The following is a 17,768-nucleotide window of genomic DNA, read 5'->3' as shown; positions in this document are numbered from 1 at the left end:
TAGAGGGAAGTGAGCATCAGGGAGGTGCGGGGGGTGTGTGTGTGGGGGGGGGGTTACGGTGTGACTCTCAGTCTCCTGAGCCAACTCTGGAAAATAGAACTCACGGAAATTTCTCTAGGCTCTAGTCTCGTCAGACCCCTAACAAGAATNACGGGGTCCGTGGAAGGAAACGTCCGCTGCCGTCCAGGCGCCTGGGACGCGGCTCAGAGGTGGGCGCACAGCCGCTCCAGCTGCCCGGGGTTTGCGCTGCTCAGGAACAGGAGCTGCTGCTTCCCTTCCTCCGTATGAGCTAAGGGGGGGCGGGGGTCAGACACGCGGCTGGCGGTTCTCCGGCCGCAGCTACCCCGAAAATTCTGTCCTCACCGGCTACGTCACAGTCCCGAGGGGCCTCGCTTCTAGAACTTTCCTCCCAGTAAACTACCAGCTTTTCTGTCTCTAATCCTCCAACAGGCCGGTCTCCCTCGGGGCCAAGTCCGGTTCCGGCCTCGACCCCCTTACAAACCTCCCCAGTGCCGCCTCCCAGCGCCCCACGGGCGCCGCCACTCTGGGCGCCTCCCCGTCCCTGGGAGAACCCCCGTCCCGGCTAGTTCTCCGCCGCCTTCTGACGCGGGAGCCTCTCCTCTTCCCCGCGCCGAGGGCCAGGCGGAAACAAGAGCCGCACGCTCGTGTGCACACAGGGCGGGTGGCGCAGGGGCGTGCTGCGGGGCCGACGGCCGCACACGCGCACGCACCCAGGGCTGGCCCTGGCCTGGCCGCCTCCTTCCCTGAGCACCGGATGCTGCACTGCCGTGAGAATTTGGGGAGAGACGTCCTGTCTTCTGTAAACTGAACCCTAACCTCCCGCCCCCACCGCTCTCCACACCCGCGGCCAGAGAGGAGCCGGGGGGAAGGGGTCACGGCGCCGACTAGGGGGGACTCAGAACGCAACCCCCCAGGAGTCACGGACCTTTCTCGTGCTGAAGCCAGCTGTTCTCCAGGTAGTACTGAATGCAGCTTTCAAACTCCTTCCGGTTGTAGTTGGAAACCAGGATGGGAACGAAGGGATCCAAGGCGTCAAATCCTTCCTGGAGAAGGAAAAGGGTAAAGTCACAGTGCCCGTTAGGGGACAAGCCGGCGGGGATCGGACTCGGACACGCGGCCCTCCCGCCCGCCTCACGGGCTCCACACAGCGCCTGGCTCCTCGCCGCCGCTCGGCCGGGTGCAGAAGCTTCCGGGTGTGGGTTTACACACATATTTAAGTATCTGTTTTACAGTTTTTTGACTTCAGAAGCCAACAACCATTTTGACAGTGAATTCATAGACTCAAAAACAGGAACCAAAATTAATAAGGATACGGAAAAAGACAGTAACTGGAACATGAGCTGAAATGAATGGATCAAACTGGATTTCCGATTCCAGACAGGACAGTGACGGGAGCAGGGGTCCCCGCGGCTGGGCAGACACCACCGCGCGCGGCAGACCCTGAGCCGCGGTCTGCAGCTTCGCTCTCGGGGAGTCGGGACCGCTGACCCCACAGAGGGTGCCGGGAGCAGCCTTCCTACTGCTCGAGGGAGGGTCTCGGATGCGGGAAGGGGAGGGGCCTGTGAGGCCAGCTCGTATCCATACAAACGCCTGGTTTTCTAACAAGTACAGGAACGGATACAGACAAGTGTGGATGTGTATGTGCGGACACGTGTGTGTGTCTATTTCCAGACTTCTCCGGAAGGCCTGGAAGTGATGCCCCAGTAGCCATGAGCACACCTGGCACTCAGGTCTTGGTACCTAAATTCCAGTCCACGCTCAAGAAGTGGGGCATCACGTCAGTTCCACCTCTTAAAGGAAGCGTATTTTAAACACTTTTTGTGGAGTGGGCTCCAACACACACAACACTGGGCTTGAACTCCTGACCCTGAGATCAGTCGCAAGCCCCAGCGCCCCAGCCTGCCAGGCGCCTCTGGGCTGTGGTAGGCAAATACCACATTCTCCTCGAACATGAATCAGGGGTGTCCGGAGAAACAAACGGCTAGGACGGGGCCTGGGCAGAGAGCACAGAAGACAGCCTGAAGGCTGAAGGGGCTTTTACAGGCTTGATCCGGGGCAAATTAAGCACCAAAATCAGTAATGACAGTAAAGGTTTGGAGCTCATTAAAGAGGAGTCTACGCGTCCCGAGAAAGGAGTAAGGAAGGAAAGTTCCTGCGTGTGACGGAGCCAGGGGATCCATTAGAAGATACCATTCTGCAAGTACCTCCACTGGCCTGTTGGGAGAACCAGAGGCAGAGGCTTAGGCCAGTAGGGGAGGCCTGAGGATGCAGGGCGTTGACTGGGTCTCAAGTACCCGTCCACTGACCTGTACTCACTCGTCACGGAAGGAGCAGTCACTTTACTGATGAGAACCCAGATGACAGCACCTTAGCCAAGTGTCCCCCTTACCCCTGGAGTCCTGGGGGGACTGGGTCTCCCAGGGGCCTCCCGCTGTGGGCTCCCAGAGACCCGGCACCGCATCTACCATCACACAGTCAGGAGACGACAGCAGCCCAGCTGGAAGGGAGCCCACCGCGGCGAGCACCCTTCAAACACACAGATCTGAACAGCCCGAGACTGAAGCACTGTCCCAGCTCGAAGGAGACCACAGACCCCAGACAAACACATGATCCGTGGCTTTCTGTGAAGGACATGGGGTGACTGTTAACGTCAGAAGCCCTATAGATCAGGGAACAGCGTCCTATCCGTGCCAGTTTCCTGGTTTTCACAGTTGTGCTGTGGTTCTATATTCAGAATGTCTCTGATTTTAGGAAATACACGCTATTTAGGAAGAAAGAGGCATCGTGTCTCAGCTTGCTGTCACATAATTCAGGGGAAAAATAGATGGAGAAGAAGAAAGCAAATACGGTAAAGTGTTAACGTTTAGGAATCTGGGTGAAGTCATACAGGAATATGGCTGTTCTCCAAGTCTGTAACTATGTCCAAAAGGAAAGAGAAGAAAAAAAAAAAGAGCGCGCGAGAGATCTCTTTAGACAAAGTGACTATCTAAGGGGAACCAGATTTTCTAATGGTTGGACCTTTCCCAGCAGCTCCTGGGGCAGATAGGCTGTCCGCGGCTTGAAGAGGGACCCAGTCTGGCTCAAAGTCAACACGATGGCACCTCCGTGCTGAAAGAAATAAAAAGCTGAATTAGAAACAGGCGCAAAAGAAAGAAAAATGCATTTTATTTTCAGTTTATTTAGAGAGAGTGAGCACACATGGGGCGGGGCAGAGAGAGGGTGAGAGAGAATCCCAAGCAGGCTCCACACCCCATGCTGAGCCCAACTTGGTGCTCGATGCCACGAACCGTGAGATCACGACCCTTGATCCCACAAACCGTGAGATCATGACCTGAGCTGAAATCAGGAGTTGGACGCTTAACCAACTGAGCCACCCAGGTGCCCCGGAAAAGTGCATTTTAATCATCTGTAGAGTTTTAGTACAGTTAAATGGCAACTAAGTAGTTATCAATTCTGATTTCGCTCTGACAGCAAACTGTTACATCATCTTAAATTTATCAAAATCATTTTCAAAGTCGGTAAGCTATAAAACCACCCTGAACAACCGCAAAGTAAAAGTATGCCAAGATTTAAGTACAATGGCTTTTCCCCAGGCGAGCGGAAAGAAACCAAATATCCAGATTTTAAACTTTGGCACCGCTGTGGGAATTAAGGAAGATACAAGAACTTTCTGTGCGTGCGATCGGAGACCGAAAACTCTGAGGAGTGACACATGCTCACCCAGTCGTTCTTCACCATCTTCCTCAGGTTGTGCACCAGCGCCAGCTCCTCGGCAGCCACCTGCCGGGTCAGACGGGGCCGGGTCAGTCCATGACCAGGGACTACAGAATCCTGCCTGCTCCGGGACTGCCCGCCCACCGGCCAGGTTTCGGGTTCAAACCCGTCGACAAGGGAGGGGGCGGCCTGCGCCCACACCACCGCCTCCCTCAACGCCTCTGCCTTTTTGGCGCAGAGGCCGCGGGTCTGACGGCTGCGCACGGAAGCCATCGCTCAGCCCCGGGAGGAATGAGAGCACCGCGCAGCCCCCGCTGTGACGCCGTGACGCGCCCTTGCAGACGCCCGCCCGCGGCTCCCAGTGGATGGGGGGAGCCCCACGGCGCCCTCTGCCCCGGGTTCAAGCTGATTCAAACGCTCCCAAGGCCAGACGACATGTACCGCCTGGGCCACCAGGCCACGTTCTGCCCGCGCGCCGGCGTCACAGTAAGCAGCGCAGAGAAGCCCAGTTTTCCTACCAGACTTTTATCTTCTCTTTTCAGCGTGGTCCTTCCCCAGAGAGCGTTGACTCCGTCCACCGCCACCAGGAGGCGGAACCTGCCCGCACGGCTCTGCCCCTTGAGCTCCTTGAGCACAACCCCGACGGCGTCCGTGGCGTTCTTCACCCGCGTGATGCCCTGCAGGGGAGAGAGGCGGGCTGGCGGTCCCAGAGAGGCGGCCGGGTGGGGGCAGAGGACCCAGCCACCGTCCGCTTCCATACCTGTTCCACCACCTCTCCCAGAGGACTGCCTTTCTCTGTGCTCTCCTGCTTGTTCCAGACGTACTTCTCTTGAACTTTTATCTAAAAACAAACAAAAACCAAAAAAGGTACTTGGCCCAAAGACGAACCCATCTGTAGCTGAGAAGGTAGGAGGGGAAGGTTGCTTGAGTCTGTTTTCACATATTTTCTCCCTCCCTCCCTCCCTTCCTTCCTGTAGGCTCCACACCCAGCACAGGGCTTGAACTCAGGAACGTGAGATCAAGACCCGAGCTGAGATCAAGAGTTGGAGGCTTCACTGACCAAGCCCACGTCGGGCTCTGTGCTGACAGCTCAGAGACAGGAGCCTGTTTTGGATTCTGTGTCTTCCTCTTCTCCCCAACCCCCCCGCTTCGCACTCTCTCTCAAAAATAATTTAAAAAAAAATTAGGGGCGCCTGGGTGGCTCAGTGAAGTGTCTGACTTTAGTTCATGGGTTCGAGCCCCACATAGGGCTGTGTGACAGGTCAGAACCTGGGACCTGCTTTGGATTCTCTCTCCCTTTCCCTCTTGCTCTCTCTCAAGTAAGTAAACTGAAAAATAAAATAAAGACCGTCCAGCATCAAGCTTCCGGGAGTCTGGTTACCTGACTCAAGAAACGGTCATTGGTGGTTTTGAAGTTCTTCAGCCAGATGGAAGCCTGTATGGGCTGGTCCAGGCGCTGCCGGTTGTGGGTGGACGGCAGGAGCCCCCGGCAGTTCTTCACCCAGAGGTGAGCTGCAAACACGCTGGGAGTCACAGCAGGCAGCAGCTGAGTGCACACAACTCGAAGTACTCTCTGCCTCTAAGCTGAGGGAAGTGGCTTTAGCTTCCCGTATACAGTTGACCGTCTGCCTATAACTTCTGACCCCCAAAACGTAACTACTAATCGCCTACTACTGACCAGAAGCCTTCCTGATAACACAGAGTCGAGTAACACACACTCTGGCTGTGTATGTGTTGCCTACTGTATCCTCACAGTAGAACGAGCTAGAGAAAAGAAAATGTGAACAAGAGCATCACACCCACAATACATAACATCCTCCGAGAAACCGGCTTGGAAGTGGACCCACACAGTTTAAACCGTGCTGGTCAAGAATGCACGGCCTACTTCTTAAGGCCTCCTTGCCTCAGAGGGTCACTTCGGGGCTGGCCCACGTGAGCTGAAACCTCGTTGCAGTTAGGACACGCGCATCACGTGGCAGAAGGGTGACTGGAGCGTCCTGGCAGGTTTTAAAGGGAGTCAAGAAAACGCAGCTGCGCGCGCAACCCTGTACAAATGGCTATACGCAAAGGAGGGGGTGCTGAGACCCTAGAATGCCGATGGACAGCGTGTCAGGGGACCCTGGGGACTCAGAACCGCTTGCTGACCGCAGCAGAGCCCGTGCTGATGCCGCGCACAGGTGCTTACACTCTTGGGTGCCACGTCACCACAAGGACGCCAGGCCAAAGTGCTCTGTTCTTACCGTAGAAGCTCCGGGAAGCTGCCGCGGAACTTGCTGCTGCTGCGCTGCCCTCACCTCGCGCCCTGCCTGTGGCCACTGTGTGGCCGCGACCGAGCGGCTCGCATTGGCCTGCGTCGGAGCATAGGCCTGAGGCCTCCCTGGAGCCCCCGCGGCCCCCAGACCCGACCCGGCTGCCTGGACAGCGAGGAGAGGAAGCCCTTACCATCCGGAACGTGTAGGATGAGCCAGTCCTGCTTTGCACAGAAATGAATCACGTGGCAAAGACTGAGGGTTTTTCCTGTCCCCTTCTCCCCGTCTAAAGCACTGGGGTTAAAGAAAACATCACCGGAAAGGACACTTCTGTCAAAAACAGCATTTTTGAGAGGCAGCGTGAGCAGGGGAGGGGCAGAGAGAGAGGGAGACAGAATCCGAAGCAGGTTCCAGGCTCTGAGCTGTCAGCACAGAGCCCAATGCGGGGCTCAAACCCACGATCTGGGAGATCATGACCTGAGCTGAAGTTGGACGCTTCACCGACTGAGCCCCCCAGGCGCCCCCCAGATAACACTAAGATTTCCCCTTCCCCCCGCTGGCCCAGGACGGCCCTGCCAGGCCGGAAAGGATACAGAGAACATACCGCACAGCGGGGTGGGCAAAATTGGTGTTTTTCAGGTAACGCAGAAGCTCCAGGGCCGGCTTCCTCACCATCAGACAGGCTTCGCTGAAAGTTTTCACCTAACAAACGAGGATGGGAAGGGAGCATGAGGCGTGGGGCCCACTGAGCCCGAGAGACGGGCCAGAGCACCTCAGCACCTGCTTTCCCTTTATTCACTGAAGAGATGTTTGGTTGGTATTGAATATGAAAATCTATCCATATAATTTAGCTAAAATCTGAGACACAGTGTCCCACACCAAGTAACACAATAGTCACCTTTTGATTATTTCTATTAATGAAGCAGAGATAGTACATGGTTAGTTGAAATCTACAAATAATCTACGGACATCCTATAACATAGCCGTGCGTGCCAGTTAGGATTAATGAGTATTAAAAGAATATAAAATCCTTAACAAAGTTATCGGACACATAGTAAGTATTAAATAAATGTTAATTGTTTTACTTTTTTAATGTTTATATTTAAGAGAGAGAGAGAGACAAGAGTGCAAGCTGGGGAGGGGCAGAGAGAGAGAGAGAGAGAGACAGAGAGACAGACAGACAGACAGACAGACACAGAATCCGAAGCAGGCTCCAGGCTCTGAGCTGTCAGCACAGAGCCCGACTCTGGGGTCTGAACTCACAAACTGTGAGATCATGACCTGAGCCCAAAGTCAAGACGCTTAACCAAGCCCCCTGGGTGCTCCTAGATGTTGTTTTAAATCTATTTTTAGCTAGTTCTTATTACTAGAACCATCTGGCTATTTCTCTAGAAACATATACGTGATGCTCAGGAGCAGGTGTGACCAGCCGCTGCCCAGCCCGTGCCGGACACACGGGAACACAGACATGCCCGAGAGCTGACACAGAAAGTTCCATCCCTTCTTGTCTCTTGTCACCAGGAATACTTTGGTGGAAAAATCTGGGAAGCACAGATATGTGTGCAGTACTGTGCACATAAAGTATTTAATACCGTCTACTGACAAGAACAAATATCCAGCAAGTATCTGCTCACAAGTATACCAGATAAGGATTAAAATTGTGTGGATATTTTCTGAAGAAATCCTAACCATACAACTTGACTGGAGAAGGACTTGAGAGGCAAGTTCAAACTTAATGGAAAGTGAAACTTTCAAAACCACGATACAGATGTTAAAACAGAAAGGCCATATTAGGCAATATGACAGCACTACAGCACACAAACAGTGGGGAGGAGTTGCTTCACGTAAATGGAAATCATGGAAGGAATGTGTGAGTAATTCCCTGCGGAGCACTGTGGTCAGGCCGGTCTGGAAGCAACCGGAGACGCTCAGCGCTGGGCCCGCACAGCGCTCCAGTCAGAGGCCTCATTGTGAACGGTTCAAGGGCCCTGACAGACCATCTTCCGGCGACGCCCTAGTTCCAAATTTGCGCCGCCCCCCGCCCCCGCCTCGCCCCGATTTAACAGCTTTGATGACAGGCTGTTCATGGTCTAGAGTGAGCTCCCTTCTAGGGTCTCATCTAATCCCTGGGAACGAAGCACACGGAACGAGCGCCGTCCTCTGGCTCCTGAGCTACAGACGACCTGCGCCGTCAGGCCTGGTGTCTCAGAAAGAAGGAGAGTAACGCAGCAGGATCAGTCAAAAGCACCAGTCATTACACAAGCCACGCCTGCAGCTCATCATGAATTCTTTCAATGTCTATAAAGCAACCTAAGATGACATCTTTGGGTTGAAGTTACAACCACGAAACTACATTTTCTGAAAATCCAGGAGAATGAAGAACAAAAATGCATCTAATCCAAGTATCACTTCTGTTTGGCTCTGCATCATGGTTCTGTTTTCTAGAACGTGGGGATCATTCTCTGAGGGTTTGGCTAAAGCAGATATTAAATTCATTATAAATTATTTGAATGCCACCATTTCTAGGAATCAGTTAGGTGGGTAACACGAGGAAAACAGTGTCACAGGCTTATCTGAGGACACCTATCTGCCTCCCGGTGGTTAGTCACAGACAGGGACTTAATGATGGTGACAGTGCTATTTACAAAAGAGAATCAATAGCTGAATTCATCTGTTTCAGATTCAAATTTCATCTTTTACAGTTTTCTACCCATTTCATCCCCCCTTCCCCCTCAGCAGCTTGGGTTCTGAGCCCCGCCCCCCGGGCACCTGCATGGAGAAGCGAGGCGGCAGGCTGTGGGGGAAGAGCGTCCTCATGTCCTGGAGGGGGATGTCGTAGTGCAGACCCTCGTGCTGCTCTGCGTGCCTGGCCTGCGGAGCAAAAACGCAAACAGGTGTAATGGGGCCACAGACAGAATGACAGACACTGAGATGCAAAGGGCCTGCTAGACCGTGTGAACGAAACTTCATCTCTCGGGCTGGAAAAGAGGTCTTTTCATTTTTCGTTTTTTTTTTGACTTAAAATATATATATTTTTTTAGGGGCGCCTGGNTCAGATTCTGTGTCTCCCTCTCTCTCTGCCCCTCCCCTGCTCACACTGTCTCCCTCTCTCTCTCTCAGAAATAAAAAACTTAAAAAAATAATATATTTTTTTAAATGTTTATTAAAAAAAATAATAAAATGTTTATTTATTTTTGAGATAGAGAGACTGAGCGCAATCAGGGGAGGGGCAGAGAGAGGTAGACAGAGAATCCTAAACAGGCTGCGTGCTGTCAGTGCAGAGCCTGACGTGGGGCTTGAACCCACGGACTGTGAGATCATGACCTGAGCTGAAATCAAGAGTTGGATAGTTAACCAAATAAGCCACCCAGGTGCCCCTAAAATTGTTTTCAGTTTTTGTTTTGAGAGAGACAGAGAATCCGAAGCAGGCTCCAGGTTCCAAGCCATTAGTGCAGAGCCTGATGTGGGGCTCGAACCCAGGAACCGTGAGATCCTGACCTGCACTGAAGTGGATGGTTAACTGACTGAGCCCCCCGGCGCCCCAGCTGTCTCATTTCTTAGACAAACAACGCCGACTGTCGCCCCCAAATTCACAGTGTGCATATAGAGCTGCTGTTGGCCCAAATGGCGAAGCCAGTTGCTCAGCAACGTAAACCCTGCATGTGGAGGTAAGTGAGTCCTCGCCATCTGGATTCTTCTGTGCCGGGTATGGAGATGGTCCAGTCATGTGACCCAATCATCTGCATACCGCTGTTTCCATAGAAACCCCGGAGGACCCGAGATAAAGGGACTAGTTACCGGGAGAGCTCAAACACACTTCAGTGGCTTCATTCACTCATTCAGTTGATTTTATGCCTCCAAAGCAGGTGAACTGGAGATGTAAACACACCCCGCCAAGACGGTGCCTTGGGTGCCGGGCTGTTTTCTCCCGTCCGCGTGCACGGCGTCATTGGGGTGGGGTGGCTCGGGGACAGGCCGGGTACAGAAAAGGAGAACCGTGGGTTCCCTTCACGCTTAAACCCGGAGCACACGACTCACGGCGCCGACGAGAGGCTCCCGTTGTGCTGGGCAGGACAGCGGACATCATCAGCGGCCTGGCGGGGCCCGTGGCAGAAGACGCGACCCTGGGCACTGCTGGGGCCCCCGCTTCTGCCGTCACCACCACGTTCCATGCTGTTCTCCGCACATCGAGTCAGTTCCCTTCCAGACACTAGGAAATGCACTCAGGAAGGTGGGAAATAGCCCCAGGGAGACTACTGGGAACACTGGGCTCTGTACCCACCCTACGACATGGTCTTGGGCCAGCAGGTTGATTTCGTTAGGACTCTCCATACCGGGCTGGTGAACTATGGCTGCTACCCATCTTGGCAAATAAAGTTTTACTGGAACACAGATACCCCTCCCTCAATTATGGCAGAACTAAGTAGCTGTGACAGAGACCACTTTGGCTCATAAGCCTGGAAGAGTCAGCAAGGAGAAGTCTGTCAACCAGCAAGAGCGACGGCCTCCGACTTAAGTGTTTACTGTGTACCCGCTTCATGGCGGGCAAAATGCTGGACACGAGCAAACTTGTGTGGCCTGGCCCGCCGTGTGTTAGGTCACCGGGCCCGGGACAGAGACCTGCCTGGTCTCCCCGGCTCTCGGTTTTCCCGACACAGAGGATGATAGCCACACACTGTAAGACTTGAAGAAAAGCGCCACAGGCGCTAGCAACTCACCGGGTCCTTCTCACTGGTGCGGGAAACCGCTCTGGGGCGATCATCTGGGGCCTGGTTACCTGGGTGAGCAGCAAGGCTTCGGGAGCCCTGGGACCCCGTGTCCAAAAAGCGTCCTGGGTCCAACTATAAAAAAAAACATTTTCACGTTTTAGAGTTAGTGCCTGCTACAAACAGACTTCAAGCCACGTCCACAACAGGGACACTGGTACACATTTTGGTTTTAGGTCAAAAGAATGCTTAGTTTCCTAATTCTCTAAGTCCAATCCCGTTCCTCATACTCGGACACTGTCACGGCTCTGCTGGGGCAGGGCTCTGTCCCACGTGGAGGCAGACAAGTCTCCCGGGGACCGTTCAGGAGCACAGGACGGCCACGGCCACGGCCAGCCTGGGGCAAGGCGCTCTTGCGGTGCCCTCGTCCACAGCCAGGGTCAGCGGCTGGGACCGCCCACTTCTCATTTGCCAGGGGGTCAGTGCAGCGTTCCTGGGTGGTGTCAGGCCACTTCCCTGCTGGCTGTGCCCCAGAACCCTCTCTGGTTGTGTGTAATGAGGGGTGAAGGAGACCACCTTGCGGGCAACTCCGCACACAGACACCCCAAACTGAGGAGTGGTCGGGCTCGGGGGTGAGATTTCAGAGACAGATCTGAGAAAATGCTGGAGACCCCCCCCAAAACTGGGCTTCAGGATAACAGGCCTTCCAAAGGGATGAGAAGATTCACTGCAGGACTGGGACGGGGAGTCTACACGGAAAGCGACGAGAAAGGCCGGCTGAAGCCCCTGCGGCCACGACCACCACACAGGGGCCCCGAGTCTGATTCGGACGTGGGCAGGGGTCAGCTTGCTTCCTGACCAGCTGCACGTTAAGTGTTTGGCTGGGAGACAGATCTTTGGGAATATGAGGGAAGCCGCTGCAAGACTTCGAGGCAAAAACACGAGCTAGAAAGCTGTCATGTAACCCAAACGGGCATCCTTCTGTGGGGTGGCCCCTCCACGTGGCGGACAGTCACCCACATTACCGCTTCCCGTGTTCGCCACAGACTGTCTCGGGGACGCGGCGGGAGCAAGAACAGAACGGAACACCGACGACACAGGCGGTGTCGCGTTGTGAAGCCCGCGAGAGTTCAGGGCCGGCTCAGCACGGCCGCCTGAATGACAGGCCCCGGCAGTGACCTGCTCCACTCTCTCAGTCCTACCAGAGACAAAGTGTCAGGTCTCTAAAAAGAAGAGGGGCAAACAGAAAATTAAAGATATTCCAGGGCCACAAGGTGGTGGTGTTTCTACAGGAATCCTAGGATTTTATTTTTTTAGTTAACTGCTTTTTGCAGCAAATTAAAACCTAGCAAAATGGATTCCTTACTTCTTACAACATGGTACCTGGCATCGCCGAGACGGTGTTGTGTCTGCGGGCAAGCAGCCATGTGCACCACCACCTCTGCATACCGCCGCACGGCTCCAGGATGAGCCCCGTGCAGTTCCTGAGCAGAGCAGCACTCAGGTTTTTAGAGGGAGTAAGCACGCACGAGCAGGGGAGAGGGCAGACGGGGAGAGTGAGAATCCCAAGCAGGCTCCATATGCGGCACAGAGCCTGACATGGGGCTTGATCCTACACCCCATGGGTCATGACTCGAGCTGGAATCAAGAGTCAGACACCCAACGGACTGAGCCCCCGAATCAAGGGGACTTTAAATCAATCTACAGAAAGCACAAAATCCTCCCTGACCTCTCACTGCAGTTTGGAACCAGGTCTGCCTTGTCTGCCCCTGAGGGAGAACAAAGTCTACTTTAACGTAATCAGCCGAGGCCAGAACCCGTCCCTCTGCTGGGCCTTGCTTTATGTTTTCCCATCTGATTCTCTCACGATGGCTCATTTTCCTGCACAGGGTTCCACACGAGCCCTGGGAAGAGCAGCCCCCCTGGCAGGAAGGGCCCCCCTCAGACCGTCTAAGCTGTAACTGAAAGAGCAGACGGAGGTGACAGGCCTCCCGGCCCGGCTCGCAGCCGTCAGCACTCAGGTCGAGGGGCTCCCCGGGGGCCCCCAGTTATTGGGGACTCTGCTGCTGGGTCCTGAGCTCCCGGAGAACACGGGCCGCACGAGGCAATGCGGCACAGTGTTTCCGGCCGCGGCGGTGCAGTCAGGCCAGGGAGCCGGGCTCCACGGCGTCGCACGTCTCCCCCAAGCAACTGGCTTCGCCTTCCCAGCCCTCAGCCGCTGCCTCCGCGAGGCAGCAACATCCCTGCTTCCGGGGCCGCGCACGCAGATGAGGGGAAACACAGCACTTAGCACGGTGCCTGGCACGTAACCAATGCCCGACATGCCACAACCGTCAATGGCGCGCGAGTCCCCTCAGAATCCTGTGTACCTGCCCCCATGGCAGCTACTGAGAAAATACGTGCTCAATAAACAAAAGCACGAAGAAAAGAGACACAATGGTCTATTTTATGTATGATTTATTATTTTATTCAACTGTCAGATGCTAAAAGTCTAAATAAGCAACTTATTTTTTATAAGTGACTCCATTTTGGGCACTTTAAAAGAAATATTTATTTTGAGAGAATGAGTGCGAGCGGGGAAGCAGCAGAGGGGGAGGCCGAGGGAGGGAGAGAGAATCTCAAGCAGCCTCCACGCCCAGCATAGAGTCTACGTGGGGCTTGATCTCATAAATGGGGAGATCCTGCCCTGAGCTGAAATCAAGAGTCTGATGCTCAACCAACAGAGCCACCCAAGTGCCTCAGCAACTCATTTTCCTTTTAATGCTTCATTAAGGGACCATAATCATTAATCCAGTTAGACATTAATAAAGTTAATAAAGAACTGCAATCAAGCTTATTTATTCAACGTTAATCCTCCAACAACCGGGTGAATCTCGAGCACAGCTGCTCTACTGATACCTGTCACCTGAAGGTATGCAGGGCGGCCTGGAGCCAAGTGCACGGCCGAGGAGGGGAACTTGTAATCAGAAGCGCGGGCCAACCCAAGTTCTCCAGAGACTTCGTTCTGGAAACACTGGACCCATCTAAAAAGAAGAAGCCCGCCCACAGACAGCGTGACAGAGCTTTGAGGTCAGTCAGGACTCACCCGCCGGGCCCCGGAGATCAGCCTCGTCACCCTGCTCAGCATCATCGCTGCAATCTGCAACAGTGAAAAGGGAAAGTCACCTGCATGATACATTTGTACCTAGAACACATCCGGAATGGCTGCAAACTGACAAAAAGAAAAAGGGCAGAAGACACAAGGAAGACTTTTCAAAGGAGACAAATGGCTAGTAAACCCATGGAAAGATTTTCATCCTCATCACACATCGGGGAAATGGACGTGAGAGCCAGCATGGAGCGCTCCCTTGCAGTCAGCATGTGTCGCAGAGGCTGGGAAGCCCCGGGGACACACCGTCACTGGGAGCACAAATACAATTATCTTGGAAAACGAATTTGGCGTTATCTTATAAAGGGGGAAGTATTTGGGTCTATGACTCATGTATTCTACTCCTTGGTATTTATTCTAGAAAAGATTTACGCATGTGCACTGGGAAATATGTATAGCACCATTCACATTACAGTAGGAATCATCAATAGCTGTAAAAAGCCAAAATCTCCACCGATGGAGGGGCGGGTACAGGCAGTGTGGGCATGCAGTGGGCGGCCGCACAGCAATCACAGGGGCAGCTGCAGTTACACGCACAGCAGATGAATCTCAAAAAGTAACACTGCGTATAAACTGCTTTATGCAGCATGATGTAATTAATATAAAATTCAAAAATGTAAAACTTCATTCATTCACTGCGGACCACACATACACATAGTGATACACAAAGAGAGAGGCGGGTGAAGGATCAGCACCCGCAGAACACGGCTGACTCTCAGACCGGAGGGAAGGACTGTGCAACGGACAGCAAGAGTGGGAATGATCTATTTCTCATGCCGGATAATGGGGACAGGCATTACTTTTGTATCTTGTGTGGTTTTTTGTTTTTTTTTTTTAAATTCATTTGTATGTTGGAAATATCTCAGAAAAATAACCCTAATCTTGAGAGCTGAAAGATGTTTAAAATACTTAAATGCGACTCTCAATATAACATAATTAAATCTAATCTCCAGGTAACTCTTCACCTCCTTTTGGCTAGTAATTTTCACCTTTCTTACAGCCAAAATCTTTGAAGCCCCAGCAGTGACTGAGAGCCTGCTGTGTGTCAGACCCTGTGAACAAGGTGTCCTGGCGGGGAGGGGGGCTTCCCAGGAAAGAGATGACACAAACCCCTTTGAATTTCAAGTCCACCAGTCATTCAAAGCACATGTGATGTGCTTCCACAGGCCACGTGGCGCACAACACCCAGGGATGGGCCAGGCGGGCACGGTCCCTACTGAGGCGGGTCCCTTCTGCCCGCGGCACTCCAGGGCTCCGGGCCATGTTTGAAAACCAGCGGTCTGTCTATAAAGCAGCAGTTCCCAAAAGGAGTTGGGTGAATGCAAACTAGTCATAAGATGCACCCACCTCCTTGGCTGAGAAATCGGAGACACGCTGAACAGCCATTCATTTCTTGAACGATTACAACACACTGCATGTTTCATATTTGAAGTCGTTGAGAAAAACCAGGGAAAGGTATTTCATTTTAACCCAAATTCACTCGGTCCTGGAGCCCCAGGATGTTGTCGCACAACACTGACCGCACTTTCCTGGATGCTGGGCGAGCAGGCAGTGGCCGTGCGCGAGCACCCAGGCCTGACGGTGATGGTGCCCTTAGGCCGCAGGCAGACGGGAGGCCCCTGTGGTCTCCTGCTCCTCGGCTGTTCTGAACCCTGTGTCCCATGGCCACACACCCCTCCCACGCCACCGGCCGGGACTGCGCCGAGGGGCGAACGGCCAGGCCTCGGGCTGCTGGCCCCTGAGCGGCTGGCCGGGAACCTGGATTGCAGGAGGGTCCCCAGCACCCCATAAACGGGAGGAGTGGCTCACTGCGTCTACACTATACAAATAGCATGCATGGTTTAGGCTGAACACCTGCTTTCCTTCTGGGTATCTGGAATTTCAGCAATGCTGAGCAAATGAAGGCTACATGACCCAAATTCCAGGCACCGTGCCTCTAAGGAGTGTCCCTGGCGGCAACACTTCACGCACACAGTCACAACCTGCGGAAGGAACTGTGCCCTGTGTGCTTCTACCCGGAAAGGACACAGCAGCCGCGCCTGGTCTGCTCGGCTTTGCCAGCCGCCTCCCCCTGGGCTCATCCAGCGCGGCCTCCTTCCGCCGGAATGCATCGTGGCCGAAGTACGACTCTGCTGACCTCGAAGTCCTCCTAGGGAATGAGAAGCTGGGGGTGGTCTTGGCAACTCACACCTCCCAGCAGCCGTCACCCCCCGACACTGACCACCATGTGGTGCCCAACACCGCCCAGTGCCCACCTCCGACCAGCTCGATGTTCTTAACCTCAACTCTTCTGAATCATGCCCTAAACTACCTGAGCTCTGCCGCCAGCACCGTCTTCCCCTTCCACAACAGCTAACCGCCAGGCCACAGCAGCTCACTCCCAACCCTAAGCCCTCCACTCAACCTGGACCTTCTCTACTCCAAAACTACTTAGGACCCCAAAGTGACTCCAACAATGTGTGGCCCACGCCAACACCCTGCTTCCCTGATCTTCCCAATGTATCCCCCCATACAACCACTAATAAGGGACAGTTGTGGGTTACAGCTTTGGAGGAGGGCTGGGTCCCAGAGAGAAAAGAGCAGATGACAGGGTCCTGAGGTCAATTCTTCTCCTAGGTGGGCCTGTGGTCATCAGGGCCATTATTCTGACCATGATTTAGGCAGAACAGGAAATGCTCATCAGGAAAACATGACCAGCTTTCTATACCAGGCCACTATCATCTTGCATCCATATTATAACTGGTCTACCCAGTTCTAGCCATGAACTTCTCCAATCCATTTTTTTCTACTGGAGTCTTGCTTAAAATCCTTCAATATTTCCCCACTGCTTTTTTAAAAAGGGGATGGGGGAGGGGAAGAGCAGAGAGAGAGAGAGAGAGAGAGAGAGAGAGAGAGAGAGAATATCCCAAGTAGGCTCTACGCTCTGTACTGAGCCTGACTCGGGGCTCAATCTCACAACTTCATGAGATCATGACCCTTCCTGAAATCAGGAGTTGGATGCTGCACGGACTGAGTTACCCAGGTGCCCCTCCCCACTGCTTTTAAAAGTAACGGCTACAGGGGCGCCTGAGTGGCTTAGTCGGTTGAGCGTCCGACTTTCGCTTAGGTCATGATCTCGCGGTTCTGGGTTCGAGCCCCGCGTTGGGCTCTGTGCTGACTGCCAGCTTGGAGCCTGGAGCCTGTTTCAGAGTCTGTGCCTCCCTCTCTCTCTGACCCTCCCCTGCTCACGCTGTCTCTCTCTCTCTCTCCTAGAAATAAATAAAACATTAAAAAAAAAAATTAAAAAAAAAGTAACGGCTACATACACACACACACACACCTTATATAAGAATAACAAAAGTTACTTTAAAGGGGGGGCAGGGAATCTCAAAAGTTTGATTTCAAAGCAAATAACCTGGACTAAACCACATCTCCCAGGTCTCTTAAAATATCTGTTTGCAGCAAAAATCTTATCAGCAGGCCAAACGAATGCAGGAGAGAGGAATACTTGCTCATTCTCCTTATCAAGGCACACACAAATCAGGGCATTGGAACATAGAGGCTCAGAGCTACTTGTACTACGAAAAATTTGAGTACTGATTTCTCCTTTCAGTCCTTTTCATGTCTTTCGCATGAACACAAATTAAACACACTGCTTATTACTATAAAGTAATTAAGGGGCAGATTTCCTATTAAACTTGACTGATAGTACAAGAGGTAAAGAATTATTGGTCTGGATGGTGGTGACGGCCCACAAATGTGTGAGTATGTTTGAGATCACAGACCTTTGCACTGAAAAATGATGTTAAGTCAGGGCCGCCTAGGTGGCTCATTAGGTTAAGCATCTGACTATTGATATTGGCTCAGGTCATGATCTCGCGGTTCCTGATTCAAACCCTGTGTCCAGCTCAATGCTGACAGCTCAGAGCCTGGAGCCTGCTTTGGATTCTG

General features: G+C 53.2%; 1 protein-coding gene across 3 annotated transcripts; it reads right to left on the bottom strand.

Moving 5' to 3' along the window:
• Positions 1 to 156: 156 nt before the first annotated feature.
• Positions 157 to 13,829, bottom strand: DAP3 (death associated protein 3). Of its 3 annotated transcripts, none has more exons than XM_077764186.1 (12): positions 13,776 to 13,829; positions 10,703 to 10,825; positions 8,754 to 8,855; positions 6,578 to 6,686; positions 6,178 to 6,270; positions 5,117 to 5,247; positions 4,496 to 4,576; positions 4,254 to 4,412; positions 3,742 to 3,801; positions 3,040 to 3,129; positions 947 to 1,064; positions 157 to 289 (listed from the first exon to the last, which is right to left on the bottom strand). In XM_077764186.1, the coding sequence occupies exons 1-12, from the start codon at positions 13,818 to 13,820 to the stop codon at positions 204 to 206; spliced, it is 1,197 nt and encodes a 398-aa protein (XP_077620312.1). In that variant the 5' UTR covers positions 13,821 to 13,829; the 3' UTR covers positions 157 to 203. The 3 variants fall into 3 exon arrangements, with proteins under 3 accessions (XP_077620312.1, XP_077620311.1, XP_077620313.1); XM_077764185.1 differs by having other exon boundaries at positions 6,178 to 6,314; positions 6,589 to 6,686; XM_077764187.1 differs by having other exon boundaries at positions 6,178 to 6,278; positions 6,589 to 6,686.
• Between the last annotated feature and the right edge of the window lie 3,939 nt (positions 13,830 to 17,768).

This window comes from Crocuta crocuta, unplaced genomic scaffold (genome assembly GCF_008692635.1).
Source record: "Crocuta crocuta isolate KB4526 unplaced genomic scaffold, BGI_CrCroc_1.0 scaffold528, whole genome shotgun sequence".
Classification (NCBI taxonomy): Eukaryota; Metazoa; Chordata; class Mammalia; order Carnivora; family Hyaenidae; genus Crocuta; species Crocuta crocuta.
The sequence above is the reverse complement of the archived record's forward strand: the minus strand, read 5'-3'. Positions and strand labels throughout refer to the sequence as shown.